General features: G+C 40.0%; 1 protein-coding gene across 2 annotated transcripts in view; it reads left to right on the top strand.

The window, feature by feature from the left end:
- Nucleotides 1-20,476, top strand: part of slc2a3b (solute carrier family 2 member 3b) — a 30,206-nt gene that overhangs the window by 5,203 nt on the left and 4,527 nt on the right. For both annotated transcript variants that reach the window (XM_060921635.1, XM_060921634.1), the window contains 9 exons: nt 4,365-4,466; nt 4,649-4,812; nt 8,572-8,812; nt 10,597-10,759; nt 13,741-13,928; nt 14,232-14,336; nt 16,072-16,176; nt 16,513-16,590; nt 18,704-18,907. In XM_060921635.1, coding sequence (XP_060777618.1) covers nt 4,365-4,466; nt 4,649-4,812; nt 8,572-8,812; nt 10,597-10,759; nt 13,741-13,928; nt 14,232-14,336; nt 16,072-16,176; nt 16,513-16,590; nt 18,704-18,907 — 1,350 coding nt within the window. The remainder of the gene's footprint in view (nt 1-4,364; nt 4,467-4,648; nt 4,813-8,571; nt 8,813-10,596; nt 10,760-13,740; nt 13,929-14,231; nt 14,337-16,071; nt 16,177-16,512; nt 16,591-18,703; nt 18,908-20,476) is intronic.

The following is a 20,476-nucleotide window of genomic DNA, read 5'->3' as shown; positions in this document are numbered from 1 at the left end:
CATAAATCGCACTGACCAGATTTCAGAGGGAACTACATTTAACTAATTTTATTAAATCAAAAGGCCCTCTATCTTTAAAGTAATGACGGATGTCATTTCTATTTACTTAGTTGAGCAATTCTTGACATAATACAGTGGTGCTTGAAAGTTTGTGAACCCTTAAGAATTTTCTATATTTCTGCATAAATATGACCTAAAACATCAGCAGATTTTCACACAAGTCCTAAAAGTAGATAAAGAGAACCCAGTTAAACAAATGAGACAAAAATATTATACTTGGTCATTTATTTATTGAGGAAAATGATCCAGTATTACATATCTGTGAGTGGCAAAAGTATGTAAACCTTTGCTTTCAGTATCTGTTGTGACCCCCTTGTGCAGCAACAACTGCAACTAAACGTTTCCGGTAACTGTTGATCAGTCCTGCACACTGGCTTGGAGGAATTTTATCCCATTCCTCCATACAGAACAGCTTCAACTCTGGGATGTTGGTGGGTTTCCTCACATGAACTGCTCGCTTCAGGTCCTTCCACAACATTTCGATTGGATTAAGGTCAGGACTTTGACTTGGCCATTCAAAAACATTAACTTTATTCTTCTTTAACCATTCTTTGGTAGAACGACTTGTGTGATTAGGGTCGTTGTCTTGCTGCATGACCCACCTTCTCTTGAGATTCTGTTCATGGACAGATGTCCTGATATTTTCCTTTAGAATTCGCTGGTATAATTCTGAATTCATTGTTCCATCAAGGATGGCAAGCCGTTCTGGCCCAGATGCAGCAAACCAGGCCCAAACCATGATACTACTACCACCATGTTTCACAGATGGGATAAGGTTCTTATGCTGGAATGCAGTGTTTTCCTTTCTCCAAACATAACGCTTCTCATTTAAACCAAAAAGTTATATTTTGGTCTCATCCGTCCACAAAACATTTTTCCAATAGCCTTTTGGCTTGTCTACGTGATCTTTAGCAAACTGCAGACGAGCAGCAATGTTCTTTTTGGAGAGCAGTAGATTTCTCCTTGCAACCCTGCCATGCACACCATTGTTGTTCAGTGTTCTCCTGATGGTGGACTCATGCACATTAACATTAGCCAATGTGAGAGATGCCTTCAGTTGCTTAGAAGTCACCTTGGGGCCCCTGTGACCTTGCCAACTATTACACGCCTTGCTCTTGGAGTGATCTTTGTTGGTTGACCATTCCTGGGGAGGGTAACAATAATCTTGAATTTCCTCCATTTGTACACAATCTGTCTGACTGTGGATTGGTGGAGTCCAAACTCTTTAGAAATGGTTTTGTAACCTTTTCCAGCCTGATGAGCATCAACAATGCTTTTTCTGAGGTCCTCAGAAATCTCCTTTGTTCGTGCCATGATACACTTCCACAAACATGTGTTGTGAAGATCAGACTTTGATAGATCCCTGTTCTTTAAATAAAACAGGGTGCCCACTCACACCTGATTGTCATTCCATTGATTGGAAAAACCTGGCTCTAATTTCACCTTCAAATTAACTGCTAATCCTCGAGGTTCACATACTTTTGCCACTCACAGATATGTAATATTGGATCATTTTCCTCAATAAATAAATGACCAAGTATAATATTTTTGTCTCATTTGTTTAACTGGGTTCTCTTTATCTACTTTTAGGACTTGTGTGAAAATCTGATGAAGTTTTAGGTCCTATTTATGCAGAAATATAGAAAATTCTAAAGGGTTCACAAACTTTCAAGCACCACTGTATGTTATGTCTGGAATGTAGAATGTGTTTTGTTTTGCTTCTTTCAGGCAGCCTTCATTTACATTCAGCTCTGAAATAAATTCAGTCTGATGTAACAGCAGTAGCTCAAAGCAAACATCTGCTCAAGGAAATTACTTGCTTCTAGCCCTAACCAGGTCATCACAGGGCTGAGAGATTGAGGCAAACAACCATTCATACTCACATTCACACCTACAGTTAAGTTAGAGCCACCAATTAGCCTGACCTGCATGTCTTTGGACTGTGGGGGAAACCGGAGCACCTGGGAGAAACCGGAGCACCTGGAGGAAACCCACGCAGACATGGGGAGAACATGCAAACTCCACATAGAAAAGCCCTTGGCTGCCCCTTGGCGGCCGCTGGGCTCAAACCCAGAACCTTCTTGCTGTGAGGCAACAGTGCTAACCACTACACCACCGTGCTGCCCACATAGTTTTATTATAACACAATATTGTTAATACCAAGCATTAAAAAAAGTTTCTGAAGGATTTGTATCTGCAAATTTTCTGTAAAACACTGGTTTCAAAACTCACATTTGCAACTACTTTCATATTTGTACTGTCGTTACTGAAGAATTCATATTGACCCCAGGGCTCTTTCTGTCCCCAAGAAAACAGGACACGGGCAAAAAAAAAAACAGTGGAAAAAAACTGTTAGAGTGCTAATTAAATAATATTGGCTGGCATTGAGTGGTATATCAGATATATTTCATTCAGCTAGCATGATACTGAATGACTCGAAAACGAGTTCAATATCATGCTAGCTGAATGAAATATATCTGATATACCATGAAAAAAAGCCAGGCAATATTATTATTATTATTATGGGGCGGCACGGTGGTGTAGTGGTTAGCGCTGTCGCCTCACAGCAAGAAGGTCCTGGGTTCGAGCCCCGGGGCTGGCGAGGGCCTTTCTGTGCGGAGTTTGCATGTTGTCCGCGTGGGTTTCCTCCGGGTGCTCCGGTTTCCCCCACAGTCCAAAGACATGCAGGTTAGGTTAACTGGTGACTCTAAATTGACCGTAGGTGTGAGTGTGAATGGTTGTCTGTGTCTATGTGTCAGCCCTGTGGTGACCTGGCGACTTGTCCAGGGTGTACCCCGCCTTTCGCCCATAGTCGGCTGGGATGGGCTCCAGCTTGCCTGCGACCCTGTAGAAGGATAAAGCGGCTAGAGATAATGAGATGAGAATGAGATTATTATAATGCATTCCTTTCGGATGTTCAATGCCTTTCTCTTTCAAAATTCTCTCAAAATCTTCCGTATTTAACGAAGCAAACCTGGTGGCCATGTTTGTTTACAAATTGTCACAGTCACTCACTAGCGTTGAAGTTTTACGTCTCCGACGTGTGACGTCATGTTGTCTTGACAGCCATGCAATATCGTAAACCATATTCAGCGCTCGTTCTCCATTGCATAGAGTGACATGTAGGATAAGCGATATGTGAACAATATTGCATGCTATCAAACCGAATGAATGAAATCCGCTAGAAGGGAATAGAACACTTGTTTTTATTCCATGTAAAAAGTGTCCTGTATGTATAATAATTGATGTGAATTCATTTTAAACATACAGATTATTGAATAGAGTAGATAAGCAAGTTCCGAGTTATTTATCTGCAGTATACTGCCCATTTCATGGCGTTTAATCTCTATAAGTAAATAAATAAAAACCAGGGCTGAAGCTTGAATTTTACTAAGCATCGCACAAGGCACAATGTCAGATATGTGTGTACTCGTTAATGTGAGACAATTATGTTACACGACATTTCACCACAGAAAACAGACACTGAACTGTCTTTGTAGTCAGAGGACGTGTCTTTACCAAAGCTCATTTCAATCTTTTAGAAGATTTATTTTTTCGGGTTAGACTCATCACATCACACACACATCACATTATCTCTAGCCGCTTTATCCTTCTACAGGGTCGCAGGCAAGCTGGAGCCTATCCCAGCTGACTACGGGCGAAAGGCGGGGTACACCCTGGACAAGTCGCCAGGTCATCACAGGGCTGACACATAGACACAGACAACCATTCACACCTACGGTCAATTTAGAGTCACCAGTTAACCTAACCTGCATGTCTTTGGACTGTGGGGGAAACCGGAGCACCCGGAGGAAACCCACGCGGACACGGGGAGAACATGCAAGAACATGTTAGACTTTTTTTTTTAAATTATTATTATTTTTGAAATGATTCATAGTTGCATGAATTTTTTTTCCTGTCAGGTTAAAAATCTTTGAGAGGTTTATACATGTAGCCATTAAAATATAAAGACAACCAGTCCAAGTTCCTTTCAGTTCTTCTGATGTTATTTCTTACTTTATTTTGTAACCAGTTGTAATGGAGATGGTTTTCCCTCATGATGAGAGTAGAAGCAGAAATGAGAAATGTCTGAACTGCCAGGATTTTGTAACACTGTCTGTGTGTGTGTGTGTGTGTGTGTGTACTGTATGCCAGCTGTATGCCCCATTTTCCACACTAATCTAATGTGGTCACTTTGTATTGAACTCAGCCATCTCCTTCCTGCTCTCATCATCTCTCATCTCTGCTCTTTTTTTTTTGCATTTGTCTTTTCATCAATGGTGTTTGTCTTCCTTCATTTGCAGAGAAAGCAGGTGACTGGTCACTTGTTGTTCTGTGTGTCCACGGCAATCATTGGCTCGCTGCAGTTTGGCTACAACACAGGGGTCATCAATGCACCTTATGAGGTATAATAATAATAATAATAATAATACGTACATATTTGTCTTACTAAACCATTTCCTTTATACTGCACCCTTTTTCCTATACATGCTAACTATAGGTAGATGTTTCTTTGTGAGATTCATTATGCTCTCTCTCTCTCTCTCTCTCTCTTTCTCTCTCTCATTTTCTCGGCTGAAATGAACAGAAAATACAGGCCTTGTTTAGGAATACCACTCTGGAGCGCTACGGCCAAGGCACAGATGTCACCAACATCACTGAGCTTTTATTAAGTCTTGCTGTAGCTATATTCAGTGCTGGTGGCATGATTGGGGCTCTCTCTGTAGGATTTGTGGTCAACAAGTTCGGGAGGTGAGTGACTGAGAATAAGAGTTTGATGGGCTGAATAAAGTAAGCCAACAGCTGGTTTCTTGGCTGAGTTAGCGCAGGGATTACTGTACTAAAAAATAATCTGCTCCAGTGTGTGATAATAATACAGTATTAAATCAAAGAATTAACTCTTTCCATTTTCATCTATCACTCACTACACTTACTGTACGTGCAGAAAATATTCCAGTTTTTTGCCCTTATTTGGAAAAAGATAACATTCCTACTAAGCTGTTTACAGCTATATTCCATTAATAATCCGTGCAGCCGTGCATACTCTGATTGTCTAGTTGGTTTGTGTACGACGCACAGAGCTGACTGAAAACAGGTAAGAGGTCATGTGTCACAAACTGCTGTAAAAACCCAGTTGAGATGCATATGGGGAAGCCATGACCTAATGGCTAGAGAAGCAGCTTTGGGACCAAAAGGTTGCTGGTTTGGTTCCCTGGACCAGCAAGAATGGCTGACGTGCCCTTGATCAAGGCACCTAAACCCCAACTGCTCCCCAGGCTGCTCTGGATATGCTGATGCTAGCTCAGAAGGCATTGGAGCAGTTATACTGCAGGATGGACAGCCTGTAGCATATGGATCAAGAGCACTTACTGATTGGATATAAAAAGTATACACACCCAAAAGTGTAAAATGATAGGTTTTTCTGATGTAAAAAAATGAGATCACGATAAATTACTTCAAAACTTTTCCCATCTTTAATGTGACCTATAACCTGTACAATTCAATTGAAAAACAAACAAATCTGGTAGGGGGAAAAACATAAAAAAAAAAGTACAATAAGCTGGTTGCATAAGTGTGCACACCCTTAAACTAATACTTTGTTGAAGCACCTTTTGATTTAATTACAGCATTCAGTCTTTTTGGGTTCACACCTACCATCAATTAAAATGACTCTGATTAACCCCAAATAAAGTTCAGACATTTACTCAGTTGCATCCTCCAGCAAAAGCCAGCATTCAGAGAGCTTACAAAGCATCAAAGGGATCTCATTGTTGAAAGGTATCAGTCAGGAGAAGGGTACAAAAACATTTCCACGGCATTAGATATACCATTGAGCACAGTGAAGACAGTCATCAAGAAGTGGAGAAAATATGGGACAACAGTGACATTACCGAGAACTGGACGTCCCTCCAAAATTGATGAAAAGACAAGACGAAAACTGGTCAGGGAAGCTGCCGAGAGGCCGACAGCAACACTGAAGGAGCTGCAGGAATTTCTGGCAAGTACTGGTTGTGTACTACATGTGACAACAATCTCCCGTATTCTCCACATGTCTGGACTATGGAGTAGGGTCGCAAGATGGAAGCTTTTTCTTACAAAGAAAAGCATCCAGGCCCAGCTAAATTTTGCCAAAAAAAAAAAATACATCAACTCTCCCAAAAGCATGTGGGAAAATGTGTTATGGTCTGATGAAACCAAGGTTGAACTTTTTGGCCACAATTCCAAAAGGTATGTTTGGCACAAAAACAACACTGCACATCACCAAAAGAACCCCATACCCACGGTGAAGCATGGTGGTGGCAGCATGTTTTGGGGTTGTTTTTCTTCAGCTGGAACAGGGGCTTTAGTCAAGGTGGAGGGAATTATGAACAGTTCTAAATACCAGTCAATTTTGGGCCAAAACTTTCAGGTGTCTGCTAGAAAGCTGAAGATGAAGAGGAATTTCATCTTTCAGCATGACAATGACCTCAAAAAGGTTTTGGAACGGCCCAGCCAGAGCCCAGACCTCAATCCAATTGAAAATCTGTGGGGTGACCTGAAGAGGGCTGTGCACAAGAGATGCCCTCGCAATCTGACAGATTTGGTGCACTTTTGCAAGGAAGAGTGGGCAAATATTATCAAGTCTAGACGTGGCAGGCTGATAGACTCCGACCCAAGAAGACTGAATACTGTAATTAAATCAAAAGGTGCTTCAACAAAGTATTAGTTTAAGGGTGTGCACACTTATGCAACCAGCTTATTGTAAGTTTTTAAATTTTTTATACTTTTCCCCCCTAACAGATTTGTTTGTTTTTCAATTGAATTGTACAGGTCACATTAACGGTGGGAAAAGTTTTGGAATTATTTTATTGTGGTTTCATTTTTTTTTTTACATCAGAAAAAACGATCATTTTTCTGATGTAAAAGTGTACACTTCTTTTATCCACTGTAGCTAGAAAAGCCTCCTGGGTGACACTCTCGTAAAGCTGGTTCAAATGGTATCAAGAGTATACAAAATTTCATCAGGAATACTACAAAGAATTTAAAATAGAAAATAACTTGATTTCTTTGACACATTTTTTTGGTTAAACAAAAGTAAAAAGTTGTCTTGGTTGCTAAAGTTAATATAAAAGCCATCTCTACAGATCTGGATAACCAACTATAACACATGTTTGAAACATGTGGAGGTGATGTGGAAGATTTTTTTTTCTACAGGAATCCAGACACTTGTTAGGTACTGACTGGAACACTTGCACTGAACAAAATGAGAATGTAGGGAAATGATTATGTTGAAAATGATACACTTTTGTGTTACCTATTTGCAATCAACAATGCAAAATTATTATTTTTTTAAATTAAGGTTTTCATTTGAAAATCATTATTAGCTTATTATTTAAACACCTTTTAACTATTATTTAGATTATTAATATTTGATCAGAAATTCTTTTAGCTTAAACTACCACATAATATTTTATTAAAATAATATTGCATGTAGGGCAGCACAGTGGTGTAGTGGTTAGCGCTGTCACCTCACAGCAAGAAGGTCCGGGTTCGAGCCCCGTGGCCGGCGAGGGCCTTTCTGTGCGGAGTTTGCATGTTCTCCCCGTGTCCGCGTGGGTTTCCTCCGGGTGCTCCGGTTTCCCCCACAGTCCAAAGACATGCAGGTTAGGTTAACTGGTGACTCTAAATTGACCGTAGGTGTGAATGTGAGTGTGAATGGTTGTCTGTGTCTATGTGTCAGCCCTGTGATGACCTGGCGACTTGTCTAGGGTGTACCCTGCCTTTCGCCCGCAGTCAGCTGGGATAGGCTCCAGCTTGCCTGCAACCCTGTAGAACAGGATAAAGCAGCTAGAGATAATGAGATGAGATGGGAATATTGCATGTATGTTTGCATATACACTCACTGGCCACTTTATTAAGAACACCCATGCACCTGCTGTTTAATGCAGTTCTCTAATCAGCCGATCCCTTGACAGCAGCACAATGCATCAAATCATACAGATACAAATCAAGAGTTTCAGTTAATGTTCACTTCAGACACCAGAATGGGGAAAAACTGTGATCTCAGAGTGTGACTTTCTTTCACTGTGGCCACTGTGGGTGTTGGTTTGAGCCAGATGGACTGGTTTGAGTATTTCAGAAACTGCTGATCTTCTGGGGCTTTCACACACAACAGTCTCTAGAGTTTATACAGAATGGTGCGAAAAACAAACAAAAAAAAACATTGAGTGAGCATTGACAGTTCTGTGGGTGGAAACAAATGCCTTGTTGATAAGAGAGGCCAGAGGAAAATGGCCAGATTCATGGTTTGAGCTGCCAGGAAGGATATAGTAACTCTTTACAACCATGGTGAGCAGAAAAGCATCTCAGCATGCAACAGCAGAAGACCACATTGGGTTCCACTCCTGCAGCCAAGAACAGGAATCTTAGAATCAAGAACAAGTTCCTATTAAAGTGGCCGGTGAGTGTATTTTTAATCCAGTCATTGAAATACCTGATAATTTTTCCCCCTTTTCCTCTTTTTTCATGCAGACGCAAGTCTATGCTCCTGTGCAATATTTTGGCTCTGATCGGGGGTGGGCTGATGGGCTTGTCTAGCGTGGCCCGATCGCATGAGATGGTGATTATTGGGCGCCTGGTCATTGGCATCTTCTGCGGTCTCTTTACAGGTCTGACCCCCATGTATGTGGGGGAAATAGCACCAACAGCACTGAGAGGAGCGTTTGGCACCCTTCACCAGTTAGGGGTTGTTGTTGGCATACTCATAGCTCAGGTGAAACGTGCATTACAAACATTTTCCTGCATGCTCATTTTGACCTATATGACCTTGTTTGTGCATACGGCATTACGTCGTCACTGTAATCATACTGTAATCACATGCTCTTTCATAATGCTACTACAACCCCGATTCCAAAAAAGTTGGGACAAAGTACAAATTGTAAATAAAAACGGAATGCAATGATGTGGAAGTTTCAAAATTCCATATTTTATTCAGAATAGAACATAGATGACATATCAAATGTTTAAACTGAGAAAATGTATCATTTAAAGAGAAAAATTAGGTGATTTTAAATTTCATGACAACAACATCTCAAAAAAGTTGGGACAAGGCCATGTTTACCACTGTGAGACATCCCCTTTTCTCTTTACAACAGTCTGTAAACGTCTGGGGACTGAGGAGACAAGTTGCTCAAGTTTAGGGATAGGAATGTTAACCCATTCTTGTCTAATGTAGGATTCTAGTTGCTCAACTGTCTTAGGTCTTTTTTGTCGTATCTTCCGTTTTATGATGCGCCAAATGTTTTCTATGGGTGAAAGATCTGGACTGCAGGCTGGCCAGTTCAGTACCCGGACCCTTCTTCTACGCAGCCATGATGCTGTAATTGATGCAGTATGTGGTTTGGCATTGTCATGTTGGAAAATGCAAGGTCTTCCCTGAAAGAGGCGTCGTCTGGATGGGATCATATGTTGCTCTAGAACCTGGATATACCTTTCAGCATTGATGGTGTCTTTCCAGATGTGTAAGCTGCCCATGCCACACGCACAAATGCAACCCCATACCATCAGAGATGCAGGCTTCTGAACTGAGCGCTGATAACAACTTGGGTCGTCCTTCTCCTCTTTAGTCCGAATGACACGGCGTCCCTGATTTCCATAAAGAACTTCAAATTTTGATTCGTCTGACCACAGAACAGTTTTCCACTTTGCCACAGTCCATTTTAAACGAGCCTTGGCCCAGAGAAGACGTCTGCGCTTCTGGATCATGTTTAGATACGGCTTCTTCTTTGAACTATAGAGTTTTAGCTGGCAACGGCGGATGGCACGGTGAATTGTGTTCACAGATAATGTTCTCTGGAAATATTCCTGAGCCCATTTTGTGATTTCCAATACAGAAGCATGCCTGTATGTGATGCAGTGCCGTCTAAGGGCCCGAAGATCACGGGCACCCAGTATGGTTTTCCGGCCTTGACCCTTACACACAGAGATTCTTCCAGATTCTCTGAATCTTTTGATGATATTATGCACTGTAGATGATGATATGTTCAAACTCTTTGCAATTTTACACTGTCGAACTCCTTTCTGATATTGCTCCACTATTTGTCGGCGCAGAATTAGGGGGATTGGTGATCCTCTTCCCATCTTTACTTCTGAGAGCCGCTGCCACTCCAAGATGCTCTTTTTATACCCAGTCATGTTAATGACCTATTGCCAATTGACCTAATGAGTTGCAATTTGGTCCTCCAGTTGTTTCTTTTTTGTACCTTTAACTTTTCCAGCCTCTTATTGCCCCTGTCCCAACTTTTTTGAGATGTGTTGCTGTCATGAAATTTCAAATGAGCCAATATTTGGCATGAAATTTCAAAATGTCTCACTTTCGACATTTGATATGTTGTCTATGTTCTATTGTGAATACAATGTCAGTTTTTGAGATTTGTAAATTATTGCATTCCGTTTTTATTTACAATTTGTACTTTGTCCCAACTTTTTTGGAATCGGGGTTGTATTTAATTCTTTAAACTTTGCAGGACTAATTCTACAGTTATGTTATTGTGGCAGATCCTAGGTTTAGAGAGCTTGCTAGGTTCTCAAGAACTTTGGCCACTCTTGCTGGGACTGACGGTGTTGCCTGCAGTAGTGCAAAGCATCATGCTACTGTTTTGCTCGGAGAGTCCCAGATACCTGCTCATCAACCTAAAGCAGGAGGACAATGCTCGCCAGGGTAAGAGGAGTCTCTTGTTAGAGTTGGAGAACAACCACAGCTTTATCCTTATGCTGTTCTTATGCTTATGCCCCAAATTAATTATCCTTAAAAGGAAACAATGCTAAAAATTATTATCCTACATTAAATTTTAGGTTCATTCATTCATCTTCAGTAGTTGCTTTATCCTAGTTAGGATTGTAATGAATCTGGTGCCTATCCTGGGAACACTGGGTGCAAGGCAGGAATACAACCTGGATGGGACACCAGGGCAGCACACACACACATTCACATCTTGGGGCAACTCAGTACAGCTAATTTATCTATCAAATCAAAGTCCTTCCCATGCTATCAAAGCACACTGGGTGGCACCAATCTCCACTTCTATAGCCCTCGGCCTCTTGCCTGTTACATAGCTAGGGTTACAATGGGGAGGCTAGTCCTCTGGTAACCACGAGTTTGATTCCCTATACTCACATCTGTATTGCAGCGTGCCTCACCAGATGGCAGTAGATACCATTTTTATGATGGTCTTTGGTATGACCTGACCGCGAGTAGAACTCATAATCTCCCAGTTGAGAGGCAGACATGCTAACCACTAGGCCAACTCTTTGGTCAAGTCCAGTTTATCTCCTGGTATGTTTTTGGAAGGTGGGAGGAAACCAGTAAATGCAGAGGAAACTTACATGGACATGGGGAGAACTTGCACAGCGCAAAACAGACAGTAGCCTGAGCTCAGGATTGAACCCGAGCTGTTAGGTGGCAACGCTACCCTCTGCACCACTGTCCTGAAATTGATCATGTAAAACTACTGTACTGTTCTACTGTAGGTTCATCTTTATATTACATACTAGGAATGTCGTTTTGGCCTGACCGCAGTGTTGTAGTCAAGTTGCTAAACCTCGAGTCTGGGTCCAGTCTCGAGTCCCCATTGTTCAAGTCCAAGTCATTAAAAAAAATTTCGAGTCGAGTCCACTACTGATCCGAGTTGAGTTTGAGAACGAGACTCCATTCGCACCATATGACGGTGGCTGTTTTAGCGCCATTAACATTAGTTTGTTCCTGAACATGACGTGTGAACAGATGAATGTGCTTATCTTTGTCAGGGAGTGTGAAGTATTCTGTCAGAGATGGTTGGGAGACGGATGTAAGTGCAGAAGGTGTGTTTATTAATACAAATGAAGACAGGTAAACAATCCAGAACAGCAGGCAAAATCGTAAAACAGTGAAACAGGCAACAGGTCGAGCGAGGCACAAACAGGCTATCGTAGACTCGGCAGAATCAAATACAAGAAACAGGAAATCAGGGATCAGGAAACCAAACAAGGAAATAAGGCTCGGTAATGTGTCAGCAACGCAACTCAATATTTTGCAAAGTAAGTGCATTTTCACAGTTTTAATATCAGCGTTCTGTTTGCGCCTTAATCCTGTGCAGGTGCAAGTCGTTTATGGTGCACACGAGAGTCTGCTTGGTGCATGCGCTGTCCAGAGCGTGCCCAAGAGTCTATCTAATGCACGTGCCAAGGCGCTGAGGTGTGACACTCTTGCATGAAATTAGTACAAAAATTAATCTCATCTCATCATCTCTAGCCGCTTTATCTTGTTCTACAGGGTCGCAGGCAAGCTGGAGGCTATCCCAGCTGACTACGGGAGAAAGGCGGGGTACACCCTGGACAAGTCGCCAGGTCATCACAGGGCTGACACATAGACACAGACAACCATTCACACTCACGGTCAATTTAGAGTCACCAGTTAACCTAACCTGCATGTCTTTGGACTGTGGGGGAAACCGGAGCACCCGGAGGAAACCCACGCGGACACGGGGAGAACATGCAAACTCCGCACAGAAAGGCCCTCGCCAGCCACGGGGCTCGAACCCGGACCTTCTTGCTGTGAGGCGACAGCGCTAACCATTACACCACCGTGCCGCCCCACAAAAATTAATGTAGATTTAAATATCTTATGCCAAATTATTACGGCATGTTACAAAAAATGAAGAAAAAATCCGAGTCCTCGTCTCCAATTTATGAGTCTGAATGCACGAGTCTGAGTCATCAGTGCTCCAGTCCGAGTCAAGTCACGAGTCCTTAAAATTAACGCACAAGTCAGACTAGAGCCCGAGTCCTGGACTCGAGTCCTATAAGCCTGCCTGAGAGTATCGCGTAATAATAGTGCTTAGAAATATGAAACAAAATCTTTTTATTTCCTGCCACTTTCTCTCCATGTGGTCATTGCATTCCAACCTGTAAACACACACCTGCTGTCAGAAGGATCCCAGAGCATAGGAATGGTTTGTGTGTCCATATTTGTATTTATTCTATCCACATTCACTGGATATGAGCAATCGCACGCTCTGACTACTCTGCTACTAGGATATCAGCTCATATACCGTGAGTAGAGAAAAACAAAAATGGCGGAACGTGTTGTTGAACCAACCAAGGACGAAATAAAAACTACTCGAAAACAAAACCCCAGAAAATACAAAAAAAAAAAAGAAAAGCAACAAAATATAGAATAAAAGTATTTGGTAGTAAGAACGTATCTTTATTTATTTTTCAAGAATTATTATTATTTCACAAATTGTTACTGTAATTTCGCCGGTTTACATTCTAAGCGGAAATTATTTTGTTTGACGTTTTGTATAAAGTTTTTATTTATCGAATTTGCAAAAAATAAAAATGCTCTGTTTCTCAAAATCCAGTGAATGTGGATAGAATAAAACAGATATTCCACTCGTACATGGCTTATAGCAACTCGGTGCTACGCGCCTCGTCGGCTATCAGCTCATGTATGACTCAATTTCGTGGAATAACTGTTAAATATTTTTTAGATTACTGAATTTAAAAAATCTTAATTTTTTGCTGGAAAATCAAAGGATATGGATTGGGTCAGTGGCACATCCATTTCTAAGTAGTCCACAGAACATGGCAGGCTATTCACCAAAATGAGGCTAGCACAGCTTCCGGGTTTTTGTTTTCATAATATTTGTGGATAAATTTCAGTGTTGGTGCGTCTTCGTGGGAACAACGATATTGAGGATGATGTTCAGGAGATGAAAGAAGAAGCCAGTAAGGTGGCCATGGAGAAAAAAGTTTCCATCCTGGAGCTGTTCCGTAACCCCGTTTACCGACAGCCTATCATCATCGCCATCGTCATGCACCTCTCTCAGCAGTTCTCTGGAATCAATGCTGTGAGTGTCGTATGGTTTACTTCACTAAGCATCATGAGTACAGATCATCAATGTAGTTCCTTATATTGTGCTAAAATTTCTTTTTCTATCTAAGATACCAGTTAAGTTATGGGTCTGGAGGCACCAGACGCACCCTTTAAACATAACCTACAGGATCCTGCTTCGAACTTAGCTCTTTCCATGATACGAAAGAATTTCCAATATGTTGAAAGTGCAACTTGTATTACCATCTTCCTCACTTTCTCTCACCACTTCCTTTTTTTCCCATTAACTTATCTCTCATGTTTTTCTGTATGCCTCCAGGTATTTTATTACTCGACAATAATCTTCCGGTGTGCAGATATCGCTGACCCGATATACGTCACTATCGGAGCAGGAATAGTCAACACTATCTTCACAGTGGTCTCTGTGAGTGCATGACACCTCTGTTAGCTTACATGATGGTGCACTATCGCAGGCTTAAATGTAAAAAGACACACTTGCTTGTGATATACAGTGTTTGCTGGCTCTCAAACAAATTTCCTAAACACTACTATTTCATTTTGAATAGGACAAAGTAAACTATACAGCCGACTTCTCTCTCTGATTCAGTTCTCCAAACTTCTCTTTCCTCGCCACAGTTTCAGTTCTTTGTTTTGTTGATCTGTTTGTCATTATATCAGCCTGGCTGACAACCTCTTTAAAACCATTATGTGCTCCAGAAGTGTGCATTGTCCTGTTATAACAAATTCTGCATGATTAAGGTGTTGTCTGTCACCGCATGATACTTTTCATAATAACATGTGATCTATAACTATTTATTCTATCCACATTCACTGGATATGAGCAATCGTGCGCTCTGATTGGCTACTCTACTACTAAGCTATCAGCTCATATACCGTGAGTAGAGAAAAACAAAATGGCAGAGCGTGTTGCTGAACCAACCGAGGACGAAATAAAAACTCTACTCGAAAACAAAACCTCAAAATATACAAAAAAAGGCAACAAAATATGGAATGAAAGTATTTGATGGTAAGAACGTATCTTTTTTATTTTATTTTTCAAGAATTATTATTATTATTATTATTATTATTATTATTATAGCATTTTTCATAAATTGCTCCTGTCATTTCGCCAGTATGTTTACATTCTTCATCTTTAAGCATTAAAATTTGTTGAATTTTTTTTTTAGACTGGTTCAAAAGCTCAAAGAAGTTTGAAAATTACATAAATGTCCCAGGAAAAATTAAATGAATGTCTAAAGCTATTCTATACCTCGGCATGACAAAAAGACGGCACATAAAATTTTTGTTTATCGAATTTGCAAAAAATAAAAACAAAAAGGCAGTGGCTATACACCAAAAAAGTAGATGTAAGGCCTAAGAAGTACAATTTGCATTTTTGTCATATTGACCAGTCTGCCTGGGCTGCGTGGTGTAAAGTCAACCTGCAGTTTATGTTTTACAAGGAAGAAAATTCAAAATTATAAATGTCATATTATGAAAATAGATAGTGATGTTAGACACCAAAATAAAATGGATAAGGAAATTATTTCTTACATAGTTGCAATGTACCTTTAAAGCGTGGGCAGCTACGGAAGTTTTAGAGAAAATAAACAGGGCAAAGAAACCAAGTTGCCCTTAAAGGCAACACCAAAAGTAGCAAATCATTTCTATTTTATTTGCCTGTTTTTATTGAAATGGGTCATTTTTGTCATTTTCATGCAATAGCTAAAGATAAAAAATATTTTTCGCCCAATGCCATAAGCATAATTCTTACGACCCTGGTGAGGCATAAGAATAAGTGATACTGATTTGCGCATGTGCTACCGGAACTTACGTTCATGTTGTAAGAATAGGGAAAATGAGTCGTAAGAATAGCCACTGCCAAATAAAAATGCTCTGTTTCTCAAAATCCAGTGAATGTGGATAGAATAAAACAGTTATTCCACTCAATCTCATTGTACATGGCTTATAGCCAACCTGGCACTCCGTGCCTTGTCAGCTATCAGCTCATGTACGATTCGATTTTGTGGACTAACTGTTAAATTTTTTGCAGACATACTGTATTTTCAGCCTGTTGTAGAATATCATAATTGTCACAATTTAGCAAAATATACTGTATGGAAATACCCTAACTTCCTTACTCTGCTGTTGGGCATCAGCTCTTTCTGGTGGAGCGGGCAGGACGAAGGACACTTCACATGATTGGATTGGGTGGAATGGCCATTTTTGCTCTTATCATTACCATCTCTCTTAAACTACTGCTGGTGAGTGAGAGGTGACATTTACTTTGCACGGTACGCTGTTTACACATTCTATTAAAGAGAAGCTGAACCCGAACCTGTACATTTGTCAGGGATTTACTCAAGCATATTGCACAGAAATTATTTTTTTCTCCCCTTTTAAATTCTTTCACCTAGCAACCATGTGGTTGGATGAGCTATTTGAATGGTTCAGTTAATAGACCAGATTATGATTAATGGCACTTCATGTAAACTCATGAAAAATTATGCTCCATTACTTATAGTAACAGTATAATATTAGCTCTCAAGCTCTCATACTGTCTTTTTGTCATCATTGTGCTTTTTCATGACCACGATCAGAGCACATGTGAACAACAACCTTTGGGAGCTCCAGACTTGACTGTCTACAATAGAACCATGGAGGCAACACTAGACGGGGTTAGTGTTCACACACGATAAACACCTATTACCTACTTTGAAACCAGCCATGACCTGCTGTCAGTGCTGCCCTAACATGTCTAACCCAATACTAATTTAGACCTACAGCCCTAACTATGATCCCTGAAGTGCATATTTGAGCTGGATGACTGTCATTCAGTCCGTAGATTCACGACATAATCATCACATTCATAAAACAAAATATTATAGACATTTGTGAAAGTTATAGAAAGCATTTATTCGCCATTATCATAAATCTGTATCACAAAAATCTGTTACGTTTGTATTCACCGCTATTAAGAATGAGTCACTGACTAAACACAATGATTCTATCCACGTTCACTGGATATGAGCAATTGTGCGCTCTGATTGGCTACTCTACTACTAAGCTATCAGCTACCGTGAGTAGAGAAAAACAAAATGGCAGAGCATGTTACTGAACCAACCGAGGACGAAATAAAAACTCTACTTGAAAAAAAACCCTAAAAAAAATACAAAAAAGCAACAAAGTATGGAATAAAAGTATTTGATGATAAGAATGTATCTTTTTTTATTTTTCAAGAATTATCATTGCATTTTTCACAAATTGCTACTATGATTTCGCCGGTTTGTTTACATTCTAAACGGAAATTATTTTGTCGGACATTTTGTATAAAGTTTTTATTTATTGAATTTGCAAAAAAATAGATAAATAAATAAAAATGCTTTGTTTCTCAAAATCCAGTGAATGTGGATAGAATAAAAGAGTTATTCTACTCAATCTCGTCATACATGGCTTATAGCCAGCCATCAGCTCATGTACGACTCGATTTCGTGGAATAACTGTTAAATATCCACCAGGAATAATGACAAAGACCATTTACTGTGTACAAAATTATATGTAAAAATTTTTTATTAGGTCTGCAGAAGCAAGAATATGGTTGCTTTCCAAGCTACCAATGGAGACATCAACAAATATGTAATGAGGTGGTTTAATCTGGCGTCAAACTGGGAATTGACCTTCACCTGTGTACCTTCATTCAGCTAATAACCAGAGCAGTGATGAATCATAGGAAGGTTTACTCCTACCGTAAATGCTGCCCTGAAATCATTATTTTACTTTTACAAACTTTTCGCAAAAACAAATGCTGTAGCAACAAAAGGCATAATTTCACAATTCTTGATAGTTTGCTTTGGATTGATAAATAATCATGTCGAATGTGGCACTGAAGTCAGTGCTGAATTGACTTTGCACCACTTCTGTACTCGGTCTCTGCTACACTTGGGTCAGATATTTAAAGTAACATTTAAAACTTGTGCCACCTATTGGCCAGGATATTTAATATAGATTTGTGGTCTGGAATGTTAATATAATAATAATGCTACAAGTGTGAACAGCATAGTCACTGACTAAACACAATGATTCTATCCATGTTCACTGGATATGAGCAATTGTGCACTCTGATTGGCTACTCTACTACTAGGCTATCAGCTCATATACCGTGAGTAGAGAAAAACAAAATGGCAGAGCGTGTTGCTGAACCAACTGAGGACGAAATAAAAACCCTACTCAAAAACAAAACCTAAAAAAAAAAAGCGCAACAAAGTATGGAATAAAAGTATTTGATGATAAGAATGTATCTTTTTTTATTTTTCAAGAATTATTATCATTGCATTTTTCACAAATTGCTACTATGATTTTGCCGGTTTGTTTACATTCTAAGCGGAAATTATTTTGTCGGACGTTTTGTATGAAGTTTTTATTTATCTACTTTGCAAAAAATAGATAAATAAATAAAAATGGTTTGTTTCTCAAAATCCAGTGAATGTGGATAGAATAAAAGAGTTATTCTACTCAATCTCGTCATACATGGCTTATAGCCAGCCATCAGCTCATGTACGACTCGATTTCGTGGAATAACTGTTAAATATCCACCAGGAATAACGACAAAAACCATTTACAGAGTTTTAAAAGCAGAGAAGCAGAGATTCCTCACCATTTATTAAAACCAATGAATCCTCCAGATCAGGAGCAAAACTTGTTCATGACTGAAGAAGTCCCCTTGACTTACTACTACAAAGCATTCAGCATGACCTTTGATTATTAAAATCGTCACCTTTTTTCCTTTTGCAGACTAAAAATCAGCTGGTAAGCTATGTGGCCGTCGTGGCTGTTTTTGGGTTTGTGGCAACTTTTGAGATTGGCCCAGGTCCAATCCCATGGTTTATAGCAACAGAGCTCTTTGCTCAAGGTGCACGGCCAGCTGCTGTTGCTGTGGGTGGCTGCGCCAACTGGACAGCCAACTTTCTGGTGGCTCTGAGCTTCCCGCATCTGCTGGTAAGAAAATTTACATTTTTGTGAGTGACAAACCCACACATTTTACATTCTTACTAAGCAAGGGACAATACGAAAATTATTTCCCAGCATGCATTTCTCTTTAATAATAAAAATATATATTTTTTTAAAAATGTATGTTCTTCTTCATGAGGACTGTCTTCTAATTATGTGAGAGGAACAAGGTAAAAATAAGTGTTACAACCCCAATTCCAAAAAAAGTTGGAACACTGTGTAAAACAAATAAAAACAGAATGTGAAGATTTGCAAATCATAAAACCCCTATATTTCATTGAAAATAGTACAAGGACAACATATCAAATGTTGAAACTGAGAAATTTTATTGTTTTTTGAAAAATATATGCTCCTTTTGAATTTGATGTCAGCAACACATTTCAGAAAAGTTGGGACAGGGGCAACAAAAGACTGAAAAAGTTGTGTAATGCTAAACAAAAACTAATTTGGTTAATCGGCAGCAGGTCAGAATGGGTATAAAAAGAGCATCCCAGAGAGGTTGAGTCTCTCAGAAGTAAAGATGGGGAGGGGTTCACCACTCTGAAAGACTGCGTGGGCAAACAGTGCAACAATTTAAGAATAACGTTCCTCAATGTAAAATTGCAAAGAATTTGGGGATCACATCATCTATGGTCCATAATATCATTAAAAGATTCAGTGAATCTGGAGAAATCTCTGTATGCAAGAGACAAGGCTGAAAAATGACATTGGATGCCTGTGATCTGCAGGCTCTCAGGTGACACTGCATTAAAAGCAGACACGTGTCTGTAGTGGAAATCACTGTATGGGCTCAGGAACACTTCAGAAAACCATCATCTGTGAAAACAGTTCATTACTGCATCCACAAATGCAAGTTAAAACCAAATATAAACAACATCCCAAAACACTGCCACCTTCTCTGCGCCCGAGCTCTTTTACGATGGACTGGGGCAAAGTGGAAAATTGTCCTGAGGTCTGATGACTCAAAAGTAGAAATTCTTTTTAGAACTCATGGACACCACGTCCAGGTTAAAGAGGAGAGGGACCATCCGGCTTGTTATCAGTGCACAGTTTGATAGCCAGCATCTATGATGGTATGAGGGTGCATTAGTGCGCATGACATGGGTAGCTTGTACATCTGGGAAGGCATCATTAATGCTGAATGATATATACACGTTTCAGAGCAATATGTTGCCATCAAGACAAAATCTTTTTCAGGGAAGGCCTTCCTTCTTTCGGCAAGATGATGCCAAACCGCTTTCTGCACATATTAAAACTGCATGGCTCCAGAGTAAAAGAGTCCAGGTGCTAAACTGGCCTGCCTGCAGTCCAGACCTGTCTCCCATTTAAAACATTTGGTGCATTACAAAGTGCAAAATATGACAAAGGAGACCCCGAACTGTTGAGCAACTGAAACTGTATATCAGGCAAGAATGGAAAAACATTTCTCTTTCAAAACTACAGCAATTGGTCTCCTCAGTTCCCAAATGTTTACAGAGTGTTGTTAAAAGTTGAGGTGATGCAACACAGTGGTAAACATGCCCCTGTTCCAACTTTTTGAAACGTGTTGCTGACCTC

The sequence above is a fragment of the Neoarius graeffei genome, chromosome 5 (genome assembly GCF_027579695.1).
Source record: "Neoarius graeffei isolate fNeoGra1 chromosome 5, fNeoGra1.pri, whole genome shotgun sequence".
NCBI lineage: Eukaryota > Metazoa > Chordata > Actinopteri > Siluriformes > Ariidae > Neoarius > Neoarius graeffei.
Note: the sequence above shows the minus strand (reverse complement) of the source record. Positions and strands in the feature narration are given on the sequence as shown.